This window comes from Orbicella faveolata, unplaced genomic scaffold (assembly GCF_042242905.1).
Source record: "Orbicella faveolata isolate gen_17 unplaced genomic scaffold, um_ofav_v1 contig_36, whole genome shotgun sequence".
Lineage (NCBI taxonomy): Eukaryota > Metazoa > Cnidaria > Anthozoa > Scleractinia > Merulinidae > Orbicella > Orbicella faveolata.
The window spans coordinates 16,880,053-16,895,983 of record NW_028301565.1 but is presented as its reverse complement, the minus strand read 5'-3'; the positions used below and the strand labels follow the sequence as shown (position 1 = coordinate 16,895,983).

Below are 15,931 nucleotides of genomic sequence, written 5' to 3'. Positions count from 1 at the left end.
TGTGTAGCCTTCATGTTGTTTTTGCTCGATTGATTTCTTTTTTTGCTCTAGAGATTATCTGTGTTGATGTTGTTCGTCTTCGACCCAATCTTTTCAGTTTAGCGCTAAACTTCACGTGTTGGAGCGAAATTGTATATGCAGCACTGTGCTGAGGCCAAAGGAGTTAAGTTGGCATTAATCTCGCAATTCACAACAAATTCTTAATGATCTAAGAAATATAAAACCGGAAAAAGGTGCACTGAAAGTTTGAAATTCACACTGTCACGATACTTTTACAGTATTTTGAAACCTCTCAACTTTGGACATGTTTAGTTTTGGCTATGCTTCTTACGATGCGCTAACTAGACATGAACGCCGCCACTTTTGTATAGCAAATTAAGTAGTCCGTAGAAGGAAGTGCGGGCAACATCATAATGTCCCGTCTCTCATTTTAAAATGATCAGTTTTCGTTTCAACTTAATATTTCCACAGGAAACTGTAAATGTATTCCTGGAAAACGTGCACAGTTTATATCTAACAGAATGCAGAGAATGGATTTTTTTTTTTTCCTTCAGCTTTCCGGGGTGACGACTTTGTCGAGTTCACGACAATAGATTACTTTCCGTTTGTGCGTTCATATCTTATCTGGAAGCCGTGGGAAAATTTCCCGTCTTGGATGTAGCTTCAGTTGCTATGGAAACCCTGTCAAAGACCCTTGACAAAAAGAGAAAACGACGGCGAAGCCTATTAAGCCGACTCAAAACAAACGTAGAATGGAGAGAAACCTCCTCTAGATAAAATGGATTTGGTTTTTTACTAAGGACAAGGGGACTTAGTGAAAATAGAAGAGTACTGAAAAGTTGACTTTTGGAGTTAGCACATAGAGAGCAGTGCGCATGCACTTCGAGCTTGTCTTGACATGAAATATGTTGTTTATTACCCCGAATGTAATCTGTACCACGCCAAGCTTCTTATGACTAGACCGACTGGAGGCGAAAATGTGTCTAAGGACTTGTGTCGAAATTTGCTTGCATATGGAATGACCCATGTCCTTGAGCTTCAACTCGGATTTTTTCCCACGTCAAGTAATCCCTTGTGATGTGTAAAAGGATGGAAGTGTAGGTACACTTGGCTGCACAAATTACACCAGTTGATGTGATAATTAGGCAGTAGGGACAATTAAGCGACCCTGAGCACGGCACTAATGCAGAAATCAAAGAAAATACCGTGCCATTGGTCAATCATCGACCGCGTTCTGTGATTGGCCACTTGGACCACAAAGGAAAGAGCGCGACGCGTAGTAAAATGCATATGCAAATTAATCAGTGGGAAGCCCGCTAGGGAGTTCAGTGTGGTGAAACTCTATCGCTCAGTCCTCCGGTCGTTCGTGGGAATACTGTGCATTTCACGGTTCGATGTCCCACTCACCCGATGAAGCGCAAAAGTTGATCGATCTTATTAGGAATTGAACGCCAAGTTCGCAATGAAGGGCTATGTTATAGCGATCGTGTTCATTCCGATGGTGCTTGGTAAGTCGAAAAGTTATTTTCGAAGTGCGTGCTCTGATGCCATATTATTAACCGTCGGATGCCACTCTTGGATAAATGGCGTTCAAAGATGCACTTCACTGGAACCTTGGCGCGCTTCAGCGCTACACACTCGGTTTTTGCTTGGGAATTTCACGATCGAAGATTTGAACAGAGGTTTCTAATGTGAAGAGAAGAATCTAGTGCGTTTGGGTAATTGAAAAGACGGTTGGTTCAATTCCATGGGGCGCTACTTCATTATGTCTAACTGCGGCTATATTTACACCTCGCCTAGATAATTACGTTCGTCGTAGTTTAACACGGGAACCTGGCACAGATTGCGCTGTATCTTTGAAGTTACGAAAGGGTAGAATCTGGGGAAAATATTTAACATTAGTTTGACAGGACTCTGCCGGACATTGCACCAGTACTTCACGAAAATTAGGTTAACCTTTTGATAAACGATCCCCTGTGGAATTTTGTCCGCAGAATTGAGTTTCGCAAATATGTGGCCCTAAAAAGCTGGCTGAGCTTGTCGAAAGCTGCTCAGTTTGCTAGCAGGGAAGTGGGTGAGGAGCAGCTTACACGATCGCACAGCTGTCTCTGTTCACCTTGTAACATTCAAGCGTATTGTTAAAAGTTCCACCTGGCTTTTGACGGCTTTTCGGCTCAACTCCGTCCTTTTGTTTGTCTCTTGCAGCCTCCACGTGTCATAACGGATACTGCAAGAACGGTGGAACATGTTTAGAAATCCAGGGAAAGGCCAATTGCAGGTATGCTTCTTTCGCTCGGTCAAGTTGTCTTGCTAAAGACGGCTTTTCTTATTAGTCGTGATTGTGTGCGGCACGTGAATTCTTGCCTGCATGGTTTCCGCGCTAGTTGACAGAACGATGTTTATTTAGCAAGACAGAAATTAATGTCTCGTAATCTCTTCGAAAGCTCATTTTCTAGTAAGGTAGCTTTTCCCGGGTACTTTTTGCTTTTATTTGGTCTTATTTTTTGTATTTAGCCAATGCGTAAACTTCGCGCGCTCAACACCTCTAGAACAGCACGGCATTTAGATTGGTAAATAATGGCACCGAAAAACCACAACTCTGTGTGTATGCCACAGACTTAATTACAGTATTCACCTCTATGAAGGAAGGTAGCCTTTCTGCCTTCAAGTCGTTAAGAAATTGGAATTTGGAAACACAGCTGATTTCCTATCGCGTAAGGCTAACAGAAGCTTTAGATCCTCTCGGTGTAATCAAAATTATCATTACTAGCAACGGTAATGACACATGTTTGTGGGTATTCTTAAACAGTCGCTGGCAGCAAACAACATGAATTATTAAGAAAGCGTAGCAGATGTTTTTATTCAACATAAAATTGTCCTCAATAAACCCGTTTTAAGTGTACTAAATAAGATAGTTAATTGAAAATTGGTGTTGAAAAGTTTCATCGGATGTGTGTGACAGACCGTGTTCGTTCCCGAAGCGGCGCAAATATAGAAAAACTTTGCTTGGTGCGTCGACACGTTTTCTAAAGCTTGGCCTAATTAACAGGGCTTTTATGTTGATGAACTCTCAAGACTTCAGTTTAACGGCTACAAGCTAGTTGCTGCAGAAAACAAAAAGTGATCGCAGAAGCTCGCCCAACGATTAAGCGATTTCCGAATTGTTGGACTGGATTTGAGTTGATCAAGTTGACATAGTATTTACTCACTGAGCTAGCTATTATCGCGCAAAATGGACCAATCCTGCGCGTTTAACAGGATTTATAATTGTGGCAGAAACTGGTCTCCGTATGGATTAGGTCTGGAATAAAGTGCGAAAGATTATTGAGCTTAAAATAGTTGTTGCACGAATCCCTTCTTACGTTTCCACATGCCAGTCGTATAAATATTCCAAAAACAATGGTCGCCAAAAAAAAAATCGATGTTCATAATAAGTCTGATCCACGAGGAAATCGTTTTGTAAAAGGATATTAGAAATTCAAAACTGGAAAAAGAAAAGAGGAATTCGAAACTGATTTCCTGTTTGCCTTAACGCTGTTTTGGTCATCTTTCGTCACTCCGTAATTCGTCTCAGTTGTTAATTAATTCGTATTTGCGAAAACGACAGTTCTGCCTAAGTTTTATTGGCGTTTTTGAATAATCTTTATTTACGTAGCTTGTTTCATCCCAGGAATGTTTGATATGGTTTACGAATCAAGAGAGACAGTCCAAAGAAAGACGGAATGTTTTTTTTTTGGTTCAGTAACTGCGGGTCGCAACTCCGCGGCTTAGTAAGAGAAGTCTTATATACTTTCTTTTTCTGGAGAACTAGGTAAAAACACCCCTCTAACAGAATCTTTCCATGTTTTGTGAATTCACAAATCTCTAATCTTCGAAAAAGATCAAAAGGGTTGTTTTTAAACATAAGATGAAGCCAATCTTATTCAAACATGGATTTCACAGGCTAACTAATAGCATTTTGGGGACATTTTTGTTTTTCTGAACGGCACAAAGGACCAAAGTCTGATACCACGTAATCGTGTTAACTAGGACGTTAATTGTGTGTTGTTATTAAAATAGAGGTTTTCAAAGAAGAATGGTCAGTTATGATTTCCAGGAATCAACCCACGAGAGCAAGTTGTTTGATATTTTTTTTTGTAAAACCGTTATGGTTAGGAGTTTGATCATCAGTGATATTTGGCTCTGTGGCTAAAATCAATTGTAGCTTTCATTGTTATTGCTCAATTGTTTGATCAGCATGAAACATGCGGAGATTACGCATAGGCTAGTTAGCAGCTGTACGCAAGGTAGGAAACTTGCATTTTGTTACCAGAATGGTATTTCTTTGGTGATCTATTGGTGGCTTAATTTTAGGCCTTTTTTCCTGTTTGTAAGTAATGATTATGTTCCATAAGGATGCTGGTAATTTGTATGTACAGACGGCAGTTATTTTGATTTGGCAACATTTTTGAAAAGAAAATAGATAAGGGTTTATTCATTAATTCATGACTTCAAGGTACTTCACAGTATGGATGCAAAAATTTGGCCTTTTTTAGGCAGTAAGGATCACATAAGCTATTGAGCAATTTGTGGCTAAAAGTCAATGTTTCCCTGGGGGGCCACAAATCTACTCTTGATATTGTGACTACCAGGGAATAGCCTGTCAGGTTTTAATAAGTGCCCTATGAGTCATGTTGCAGTTTTTGATTTTCACTGTGATTGGTACGGATCATCAAAAAAGGAATGTGATCAAAACTGGCAGACGTACAAATTTATTATGACCTTAGTTAAGCTTTTCGTGTGTGGCCATAACAGATTATTTATTTGCCAAACATTTTATCTCAAACAAAGTCTATACCATATATTATATTCCCTTATGGTCAGCTATTTTTTATTGATAATATTTTCATTTTGTGTTCTATTTTAATTCAATTTATGTAATAATATATTCTGATGAATTGTCATTAGCTAAAAATTTAATCAGCTTATTTCAAGGGTGCAAGAATTGTCCTTAGTTTTGTTCCATTTGTCACGGTGTGACAAGGTTGTTTTCATTATTTCCATCTGAATGGTATTACAGTCTGTAGGAAAATAAGGAATCCTCACTAAAGTTGTGCTCAGAACACAAACCTGACTGGGTGAGCTAAAACAAAAAAGCAAAGCAAAACAAAAACCATGGATTTATAGATGACTAATTTTTTTCACAACAGGGCGTTAAACTTCATGCAATGAATTCCAGCTAGGTGGTGTGGCAAACCATGATTTCTATTGTTCTTATTAGTTTTGTTCAAATGTTTTGTTGTCTTGTTAATAAATATGTGCTTTAAGAGTGAAGTGCAATGAGAATGTTTGCTGGAGGAAGAAGAGAACATTGGAGGGTAATTGCATGTTGGCTCAAACTACTTTGAAGTCTTTTTCCTCAAAATAAACATTGTCAAAATTAAAACTCAATGGCTTGCTTTGACAAGTCAATTAGGCTTTCACACCCTGAGGGCACGGAAAGATGTGAGCAGTTGTAGTGAAAGAGACTTCTGTTACATAACTTTAGACAGGCATTTTGGTACAATCTGTGTGCTTCCTAATACATAGAGAAAAGATTGCCACTTGAGATGTGATTTCCATGAAGTAAGTAAGCAGGTTTAGTCTGTTCCAGTTTTGACCACCCACTTCCGAGCATTTTTTTTGTTACTTTAAATAAGCTTGTGCATATGTGTATGCATGTATCTGTGTCTGACAATCATTTTAAAAGTAACTTTTGTTTGTTTGGTTGGATTTTGATTATCATTTTGCACTTCATAGAACTGCCTAAAATTACTTGATTTCAAGCTGCCCTTTATTTTCAAAAAGACCAAACTATCTATGTATATTTGAAATAAGGTTTGTTACTAGTATGGCATGGTTCAGTCCATGTTTAGAGTCATAGAACTAGAATTATAATATTCAACTTGGAAATATGGTATTTGCAAACATGTGTGTCATAATTTATTGTCTTTCATTAACAGTTGTCCTGCAAATTTCACGGGGGCCACATGTGAAACAGATGTTGACGAGTGTCTAGTGCTATCAAATCCATGCTATAATGGAGCAACTTGTACAGACGTTTTTGGAGGCTATTTTTGCCGTTGTATTTCTGGTTGGGAAGGATTTGATTGTTCCATCAACAAGAATGACTGTGTTACTCAAGCAGATGGGAGCCCCCCATGTCTAAGTGGTGGCACTTGTGTGGATAGAGTTGGCAAATATGATTGCCTCTGTCCACCAGGATGGACAGGTAAGAAGATCTAGAGTGACTTTTGGACTTTCTAATGCCTAACTATGTATTGTATTTATTTACTTGGATTGGACTAGTTAATAAAAGTCACCAAAATTGTAGAAACATTTTCTTATATCATGCGGTAACATACACATGTACATGTAACTGCACAGCACGACCATTGACAACAACAACAACAACAACAACAACCTATGTACTTACTGTACTCGTAGTTACATTTTTATAGACAAAACAAATCAGTTAAATAGAGTACTTGCCACCTAAAGTGGTAGGGCTTTGCTTTGATAATGAAATGACAGATACTTGTTCAAGTTTCTTACTCACATGTCAAACAACGTTTTGTTATGCAGGTCCTTTGTGCCAGTCTATTGATCAGTGTTACGCCAATCCATGTTATGGAGCTGCAACATGTTTGACAGATCCCTTTGGACGATATAATTGTCACTGCCCAAAAGGATGGACTGGGAAAAATTGCAGTGCTGACATCGATGAGTGCATGATTAGTAGTCTTTCACCGTGTCACCATGGTGGCACATGTGTCAACACACCTGGATCATTTGTATGTCAGTGTGTACCAGGTTACACAGGTAATTATCATATTAGGTCCCACATGCAGGCCAATAGCCAGTATGGCCTATAGCAGGGCAAGCTGAGGCACTTTCCTCAGTCATTTTTTTTTTCGATTTTGTTGGTTGATGTGTTTTCTTTAAGGGGAAAAGTATAACACTGACTTGTATATGTATGTTACAAGAGAAAGGACTAATCCTGGCATTTTTGGCTCCTCAAGCTATACAACAAAAATATGCAAACAATGGGAATGTAGTAAACAGGTTTTGTGTGATGTTGTTACAGGTGAAAGGTGCGACTTGCCCATTAATGAGTGTGCATCCAACCCATGCAAGAATGGCGCTCAGTGCCTGGATTACGTCAGTGAATTTACATGCATTTGTCTACCTGGGTGGACAGGCAAAACATGTAATGTGGACATTAATGAATGCAACAGCAACCCTTGTAAAAACGAAGGACAATGTGTTAATGAATTGAATAGTTACAGGTGCAAGTGTAAATCTGGCTTCAGTGGAACTAACTGTGAGATAAATATTGATGAGTGTGCAAACCCAAATCCTTGTCAGAACGGTGCTACATGCTCTGATGGCCTTGCCTCTTATACTTGCTCTTGTGCCAGTGGCTTCACTGGTAAAGTGTGCGAGACAGACATAGATGACTGCATGTCATTCCCTTGTCAGCATTATGGAACTTGTGTTGATGGCATCAATAGCTACTCCTGCATCTGTGCCCCTGGTTACATTGGAAAGAACTGTCATGAAGATTTTGACGAATGTTCCAGCAATCCATGTATGTTTGGCGGAACCTGCGAGAATAAACAAAATGGGTTTCAGTGCAGATGTCCTAAAGGCACAAGTGGTAAGTTGCCTGAGAATTGACCTTTATGGGCATTATTTTTCAGGGGTGGTCAATGTTAAACTGCCCCTTACCGCATTAGCATGAGCAAAGAAAACAGAAAATGCAACTCATTAATGAGGAGGCATCTTTCATTCCATAGAATTAATTTTATGGTATATACTACAAAACTAAATAAATGTTTCGATATCCTATGAGGAAAGTACCTGTAAATTACTGTTGAAGAGTTTTGTTTGGTGTATTCTCCTTGAGCATTATGCCCTAACTCTGACCTAGAGCTCATGCCATAAAGTAATGACTCCTGTAATACCTTGCAAAGTTTGGCTTTTCCAATATTCCACATTCTTTGAAACTAGGTGTCTTCAGACAAAGTTATTTACACAAGACAATTATTTATGTCTAGAAAGTAATTGATCTTTTTCTGCAATCATTATCATGGCCAGTTCTGAATTCTGAAGTGTTCATTTACATTGCATGGTGATTGACCTACTATAGCAAACATGAGAGCCTGTGTTTTACTGCATTTGCTAACACTGAGAAGAGAGACAGCAAAGTACTTAAGATGAACTTCAAGATGTATTGAAATGTGCTAAAACATTGTCTTGAGTGTCTGATATACCTTCTCAGTCAAGACTTAAATTAAGGAAAAACTGGAGTTATATAATCCTAAAAATCCATGCTAATTGAGATCAGATAATGAAACATCATCTTCATTATGATTTCCTTTGTTTCAATTTGATGAATTACTGGTACTAATGAGTTTGAGAACTGTTTGGACAAGTGCAGATGTTACTGTTTCTTTATGTCATGAGTAACTTCCATTCTGCTTAAAGGTACAAGATGTGAACACAATGTTGATGACTGCATAGGAGTTACTTGCAAGAATGGTGGGACATGTAATGATAAACTTGATGCTTACGAATGTAAGTGCCATCCAGGTTTTGATGGCCCCCACTGTGATAGTAACTACGACGAGTGTGCATCACAACCTTGCCGAAATGGGGGAACTTGTACAGATGGTGTTGCTCAGTATCACTGCCAATGTCAGGCGGGTTTCACAGGTTTGTCTCTTTGTGGTGTTCAGGATATCATAAGTTAATGCTTTTCTTTGTGATTTCATGAAGTGATTAAAATGTACATGTAGACTTCCTACAATGAGGAATGAGTGCATTTTACAGTACTAGACCACCAGGAGTTTGAATAGTGGACTCCCTAGGAACATGTTGCAGCATCCTTGAGAGTTTTTTCTCCTTTCTCTTCTTCAATATGATAGGTAGAAGCTGTGAGACCATAATTGACAGTTGCCTTGGAAACCAGTGCAAAAATGGTGCATCTTGTGTCTCACAACAATATAGCTACTCATGTAAATGCATGCCTGGGTATGGTGGACAGTTGTGTGAGGTTAATATTGATGAATGTGCTGCAAACCCTTGCTTTAATGGTCAGTGCAGAGATGGGGTCAATAGGTACATTTGTGATTGCTATGCTGGTTTCAGGGGTACTACCTGTGAAATCAATATTGACGATTGTAAATCCAGGTGAGTTTTGTAATTTATTTCTTTGCATGATTTGCTTAAAAAAGACTGTGGTTCAATTAGTACCTGATGTTTTTGTCACTTAAACATTCTCCATGACCACAGTGTACTGTACTATAAGTTGTTTCGTGTAATAGTGAGACATTGCACCAAGTGGATGGGAAAAGTAAAGGGCACAATTTCAAGACCCCCCCCCCCCCCACCCCCACCCCCCAGAGGGTTGGGTGGGGTGGGTGGTAGAACAAACCCAAATTCAGATGCTTAAGGATTTCACTAGTTTATTTCACCCTCTCACTCCAAACAGTGCCCAGTTATACATGTAAAAGTAAAAAAAAACCTAGAAAAAAGAAACTGTGGTATGTGAAAGTAGTGTTCATTAGTTTTCAGGCAATTGCTTTTACATTGCACTGCACTCTCAAGTTACAATCTTGTTAAATGCTACTATAATAAGAATAAGAATGATTATCATAAGAGTTTATTTCATGAATTTGACTAAGTTTATATGCTTTCTCTTTTTCTTTTGTAGCCCCTGTCTACAAGGATCAACATGTGTCGACAGAGAGAATAATTTCTTTTGCGAATGTGCACCTGGCTTCTCTGGACGAAGGTGTGAACAGCACATCGATGAGTGCAGATCATCACCTTGTCAGAACGAAGCCACTTGTGTCGACGAAATTGCTTCATACCGCTGCTACTGTAAACCTGGCTACACTGGAACGAATTGTGAAAATGTAATCGATTGGTGTCAGAACTCCCCATGTAAAAATGGTGGGACGTGTAAGCAAACTGGGACTGATTTTCAGTGTGACTGCCTGACTGGATTCAAAGGCGTTATTTGTGATGTCGAGAATATCACCTGTGCTCAGGCCAGAAATTCAAGAAGCGATGTGTGTTTGAATGGGGGAACATGTATTGATGATTACCAGAATATGCAGTCCTGTTCATGTGCCCCTGGCTTTACAGGAAGCTATTGTGAAATCAACATCAATGATTGCACCAGTGGACCTTGTAAAAATGGTGCCAGTTGCATCGATGGAGTGTCAAACTACTCTTGCAGCTGTTTGAAAGGCTTTGTTGGTGACAACTGTGCAATAAATGTTGATAACTGTGCTTTGAGCCCATGCGAGAATGGTGGATCATGTACTGATCTAGTTGACGATTTTTTCTGTTCATGTCCTGTGGGATATGTTGGTAATACATGCAAAAGTAATCCTAATGATTGTCCAGATAATGCTTGCTTCAATGGTGGTACTTGCCAAGATGGTCTGGAAAGTTTCTCCTGTCTGTGCAGAGCGGGATATTCAGGATTGCGCTGCGAAGTGGACATTGACGAATGTGCTTCTAACCCTTGTTCACCTCTAGGCACTGACAAATGTTATTCACTGCCTGATAATGATTATCGCTGCATGTGTAGGCCTGGATTTCTGGGCAAGAACTGTGACTTTAACATAAATGAGTGTCTGTCAAATCCCTGCCAGAATGGAGCAGAATGCAAAGATGGTGCCAGCAAATATACTTGCCTTTGCCAGAAAGGATTTTCAGGATTAAACTGTGAGCGTGCAGTCTCCTCGTGTTCAGATTATCCTTGCCTGAATAGTGGCACCTGTCTGACACATGTCAACGGTAGTTTCTCGTGCTCTTGTATGCATGGAGTTAATGGTCGAATGTGTGAGTGGAACCAGGATGACTGTCTGTCCACACCTTGCCAGAATGGAGCAACTTGTGAGGATGGATTTGGTACATATACATGTAAGTGTCCTATCGGATACACCGGAATAAACTGTGAACAGGACGTGGATGAGTGCAAAAGCAATCCTTGCATGCATGGTGGTACATGTGAAGACATGGTGGGTCACTACAGATGTAAATGTCCAGGTAAACATGTGAACTTTATTTTACTCTTTGAACAAAACTTTATTTTTCATGCTCAGTTTTTCTCTCAGTCAAGTTATGTCTGAAGAAATGTCATGTCAATTACTTAGTTCTCCGAGGTACATGTAAGTGTAGCGTCTCTAATATATATTTGGGCAGTTTTGCTTGGTTGCTCAAAAATAGCAACCAGCTTGCTAGACGCCACATGGATTCTGTAGTGTTGTGTCGTCAGTATGGGAATATTAAAACGAATTTCTGACGTCTAAACTCTTTTGAACAAGGGAAACAATTTAGCTGAAAGCACTGCTTGCTTTGTCATGGCTGGTTAACCTCTCATCTAAGTACTGGTCCCAAGGTCACTGTTGTAATGTTGTATTCTTAGATAGGACTTAATTACATTCCCTGAGTGGAAAAGTGGAAAAGCAGGGCCAAACGCAATTAATGCCATGTTAAGCAGATATATTATGTTTGGTTAGAGGAAGTGATTGTCTGGATCAATTGCCTCAAGGCAGTTAAGTACACAGCATATAAATTAACACTTGTGTATGAATTTGTTAACGTGAATCTGGGTGAAAGATCAGGCTTGATTATAACTGAGCTATTGTTTGACAGGGAACAGAATTTTGTCAATGGCATTAAGATTATTCATAGAAACTCGGGAATGAGTTTGTTCTTGCCCTTGTGTTTATTTCAAATTTTGTTGTTATTTTAAGGACATTATGTGTGAATAGTATTTTAATCATGAAATTGTTCCTGCTTTTAGACAATTTCAGCGGTACAAACTGTGAACAAGAAGCAAAGTGCCCCCGTGATGACTGTGCAAAGAAGTTTGATGGAGGGAAATGCAATGTAAGTTGATGTGTTTTTTTGTTGTTTCATTTGTTTGATGACAAAAGGCCATAATTATTGTCATGATTAAGATAACATGCAATTATTAGGCTGTCAGGAGTGCAGCATATCTCTGCTCACTTATGGAAATGGACATCAACAAACAAACGTGATGGGTTAACCCTAGACGTCCCCATTCAGGTTGTCTCTTGTTGCAAAAGCTGTAGTTAAGCACTGGCTAGCCCAGTTGGTAGAGCGCCAGTCTGCTGTACGGAAGGTCGGACTAACACTTAGGGTCTTAAAATAACTGAGGAGAATGCACTGCCTTTGTAATTACATCTGCAATTGATTAGACGTTCAAGTCTTCTCGGATAAGGACTATTAACCGTAGGCCCCGTCTCCTGCATCTTCAGTGTTACATGGTTAGCAGGAGGCGTTAAAGAACCCACACGCTTGTCGAAAAGAGTAGAGTACGTAGTTCCCAGTGGTGTGGTCTGGCCTTGTCTCACGGGGTGGTGCTTTACATAGGGTTAACCTCATTGTACCTTTCCCCCTTGGACAGGTTTGTCCAAGAAAAACTTACTATGGCTATGGCTATGGCTATGGCTATGGCTATATGAGCCATCATACTAAAATAGCAGATACTACTTACATGTACCTTGTTGTTTTTACTTTTTCTCCAGCAGTAGTGTATTGTGCTGAAGTGTGTGTAGTTTATGTGAGGATAAAGGATAAAAATGTCACACATGCTGAATAGTTTTCAAAATGTGAATGTATCAAAAAACGAAGTGCAGCCATGATTACTAAGGTTATTTTATTGTGGATTCTGACTCTTTCATGCATGTTTCCTTTATTTCGAATGTAGCCAAACTGCAACATTCATTCTTGTAACTGGGATGGCACTTCCTGTTCCCTTGGAATTGAACCATGGAAAAATTGCTCTGCACTGACAGAATCTGGAAAATTCTGTTACGAAGTGTTCAAAAATGGTCAATGTGACAAACATTGCAACAAAGTAGAGTGTCTTTTTGACGGTTTTGATTGCAGCCCTCCTAAAAAAGAATGCAGGTATGATACACAAATCACTTTGTAACCCTTTCTGTGTCTGTCTCTTGTATTTTTTAATTAAGAACTTGTGTCCCCAAAGAGTTACTAATTCCCATTTCTCTCTCCTCTCCCTTTGCCATCTTCAGTTCTTAAGGGGGGCATAGACTGTTTACCTTGACTCTTCGACGAACTCTGTTTGTCGCACTGATGCTCAATGTCTAACTTTAATTGTTTTTATATGAATCGTAGCAATAACGACTATTGTGCTGCCCGCTTTGAAAATGCAGTGTGTGATTCAGTCTGCAACAATGAAGCCTGCTTGAAGGATGGTTTAGACTGTGAAACAGGGAGTCCTAAATTGGTGGGTGAAATTGATTTCGACTGTTTATAATACATTAGTATAGTAACAGTACACATCAGCAGCTTTTTGTGGCAGTGGTAAATTAATATGTCTTTCTTAAATGTCCCAGGGCGAAGGAACGCTTGTACTTGTGCTGTTGGTAACACCAGACACTTTTAGGAATGGTTCCAGAATATTTATGAGAGAACTTTCTGCAGTGTTGGAAACCATTGCATTTATCAAGAAAAAGGATAACGAGCAAATGATCTACTCCGTGACTATTCCTTCTCCTACTGAGGCCCTGAAACAGCGCTCACGCCGACAAGCTATCCTGAAGCTGACTCATTACGTTGTCAGACGGGCAGCGGAAGGGTCCACGAAAGGGTAAGTGTTCTGTAATAACTCAGTCAATGTGTTCTGTGCCAGTGCGATTTAGCTCTTTCACAGTCAAGAGAGAAACCTGTGGCTATTGTTCCAGTGAAATCTGTTTCGCAGTAATTTCATGTGTTACGGTTTATTATGCTGTACAATGTGGTTTTATTTAACGTTAAAGTCTGGGGATGGAATACTAGTGTGACCATTCAAATAGAAGCCTGTAAGTGAACAGTATTTCCATGTGGTGCAGTTTATTATGCTGTACGGGATGGTTTTGTAAATGAAATTCTAGTATGTAACCTTAGCGAGCAGTGAATTGACTGCCTTCTCTGTTGGTTTTTACTTAAAGAACGGAAGTTCACGTGGATCTCGACCAGAGAGGATGCTCAGGACACACGTGTATCAACAAAGCGAGCGATGTAAGTTCACCTTCAAATATGTTGATTGTTAGGTGTCTGTTGAGTTGTTACTGCTAGCTTAATTGCCGGGATTAACTGAAACTTGTTGGGTTTGCTTTCAGGGAGCTCGCTACCTTGGTGCATTACAGTCCTCCAACAAGTTAGACCTACCTTACCCCGTGTATCAAGTTAGAGGTAATAGTTGTCATTTCTTCTCTTGAAGCAGTGCAAGTCAGTCTGATTCTGTTTATTTTCCATTTGCGTTCCAGAAGTGTAAGAGCAGAAACGCATCAAATACTATCGACAAGGCGCACGACCGTTCGTCACGGACGTCACGCAATGTCGTGCATTGCTCGTTACGCAACGAGCCCATGAGAGTAGACAGTTACTTTAACCATTGACATCAATCTGATGAATTTGGTTTTTTTCAGTTGACGACGAACCTCCGACCCCCAAAGAACCACCCCCTGATCTTCCCCCTCTGTCGCCACTTTACATTGCTATGCTGTGTGTGGGTATTCCACTGTTTATTGTTGGAGTGTTGGCTGGTGCCAAGAGGGTGTACGCCAAACTGTGGGTACCTGAAGGTTTTCCAAGACATCGACCTCGACGACAGTCTTCCACGAGGCGTGAACCCGTCGGCCAGGAAGTGTCCATGAGGTAAACTTTTTGTCCTTGTGGCATCTTGACGTCTACAAAAGTCATGAACACGAGGTTTAAGGAAGGAAGAATTCTGGCTGATTTCATCATTCTCTTTTCTCCCAGATCAATGAGCAAAAGTTCCTCGGAAATTGACGAAGAAGGTGCTTGTGCGGATGGCGAGAGCAGCCGATCAGACCTCACCCCTCCCAGAGAATCCAAACGCGTCAAGCTGGACAACGGAGAAGACCCGCGTAAATGGACCAGCCTCCACAAGCAAGCAGCGGATGTGACTGTACGAAACCCATCGCTGGCTCTGACCCCTCCTCAGGAGGGCAGTGGCGAGCGAGGAGCATCAAACATAGAGGTGGATGCCAGAGGCCCCGGTGGAATGACCGCCTTGCACTTGGCTTCGTGTCGCGGTGGGTACGGTGATGGCAGCAGCCTGGATGACGACAAAGACAGCGACGACAGCGGAGGAGCGATGGTCTCGGATCTGCTGTCTCTTGGGGCAAGCTATGGATCTAAGACGGACCAAGATGAGACACCGCTTCATCTTGCTGCTCGACATTCCAGAGCTGATGTTGCTAAACGTCTTCTGGATTATGGAGCTGATGCTAACTCACGGGACCGACTCAACCGCACACCTTTACACTTAGCTATTGGAGCTGATGCTCAGGGAGTGTTTCAGGTAAATATGAAGTGATATCCCACGTGTGCTAGGTAAACAAAAATTGACATGTTCTGATAAATAAGAATTAGTATTGCATGTTCTTCAAGTAGATATGTACCTGGTAAGTTCAGTGCTGTTCACGACGCAGAAAACGCTTTATTCTCGACATTTTTCATTCCGTCTCTAAACGGTGTTGTTTCTTTTGTCGTTAAGATCTTGCTACGAAATCGTGCCACGGATCTTGAGGCTAGAATGGACGATGGTACCACACCGCTTATCCTGGCTGCAAGGCATGACTTGCCCGATCTCGTGCGTCACCTCATCAAAGCCGGCGTAAAGGTCAACAGTGCGGATAATCAAGGTGTGTGTGTGATCTGTAGTTTCTGATATCTTGGAGATTGATTTGAGCTTTCGCCGCGGTCTCTAACACCGTTGATTTGTGTCTTGATAGGAAAAACCGCTCTGCATTGGGCTGCCTCCGTGAACAGCTTGGAAGTGACCAAGGAACTGCTGCGGAATGGCGCCAAGAAGGATGCTCAAGATGAAAAG

The 15,931-nt window shown here is 40.6% G+C and overlaps 1 protein-coding gene across 3 annotated transcripts in view; it reads left to right on the top strand.

The window, feature by feature from the left end:
* The window catches only part of LOC110059415 (uncharacterized), a 29,217-nt gene that overhangs the window by 10,447 nt on the left and 2,839 nt on the right, over positions 1–15,931 (top strand). For 2 of the 3 annotated variants that reach the window (XM_020766098.2, XM_020766097.2), the window contains 17 exons: positions 2,206–2,278; positions 5,982–6,250; positions 6,604–6,840; positions 7,106–7,678; positions 8,509–8,736; positions 8,949–9,213; positions 9,737–11,085; positions 11,846–11,931; positions 12,776–12,978; positions 13,207–13,318; positions 13,428–13,681; positions 14,022–14,091; positions 14,193–14,265; positions 14,502–14,730; positions 14,836–15,400; positions 15,596–15,743; positions 15,834–15,931. In XM_020766098.2, the coding sequence (XP_020621757.2) occupies positions 2,206–2,278; positions 5,982–6,250; positions 6,604–6,840; positions 7,106–7,678; positions 8,509–8,736; positions 8,949–9,213; positions 9,737–11,085; positions 11,846–11,931; positions 12,776–12,978; positions 13,207–13,318; positions 13,428–13,681; positions 14,022–14,091; positions 14,193–14,265; positions 14,502–14,730; positions 14,836–15,400; positions 15,596–15,743; positions 15,834–15,931 (4,832 nt within the window). Of the gene's footprint in view, positions 1–1,286; positions 1,509–2,205; positions 2,279–5,981; positions 6,251–6,603; positions 6,841–7,105; positions 7,679–8,508; positions 8,737–8,948; positions 9,214–9,736; positions 11,086–11,845; positions 11,932–12,775; positions 12,979–13,206; positions 13,319–13,427; positions 13,682–14,021; positions 14,092–14,192; positions 14,266–14,501; positions 14,731–14,835; positions 15,401–15,595; positions 15,744–15,833 lie in introns of those variants that run through there. The other variant, XM_020766099.2, reaches the window with a different exon arrangement.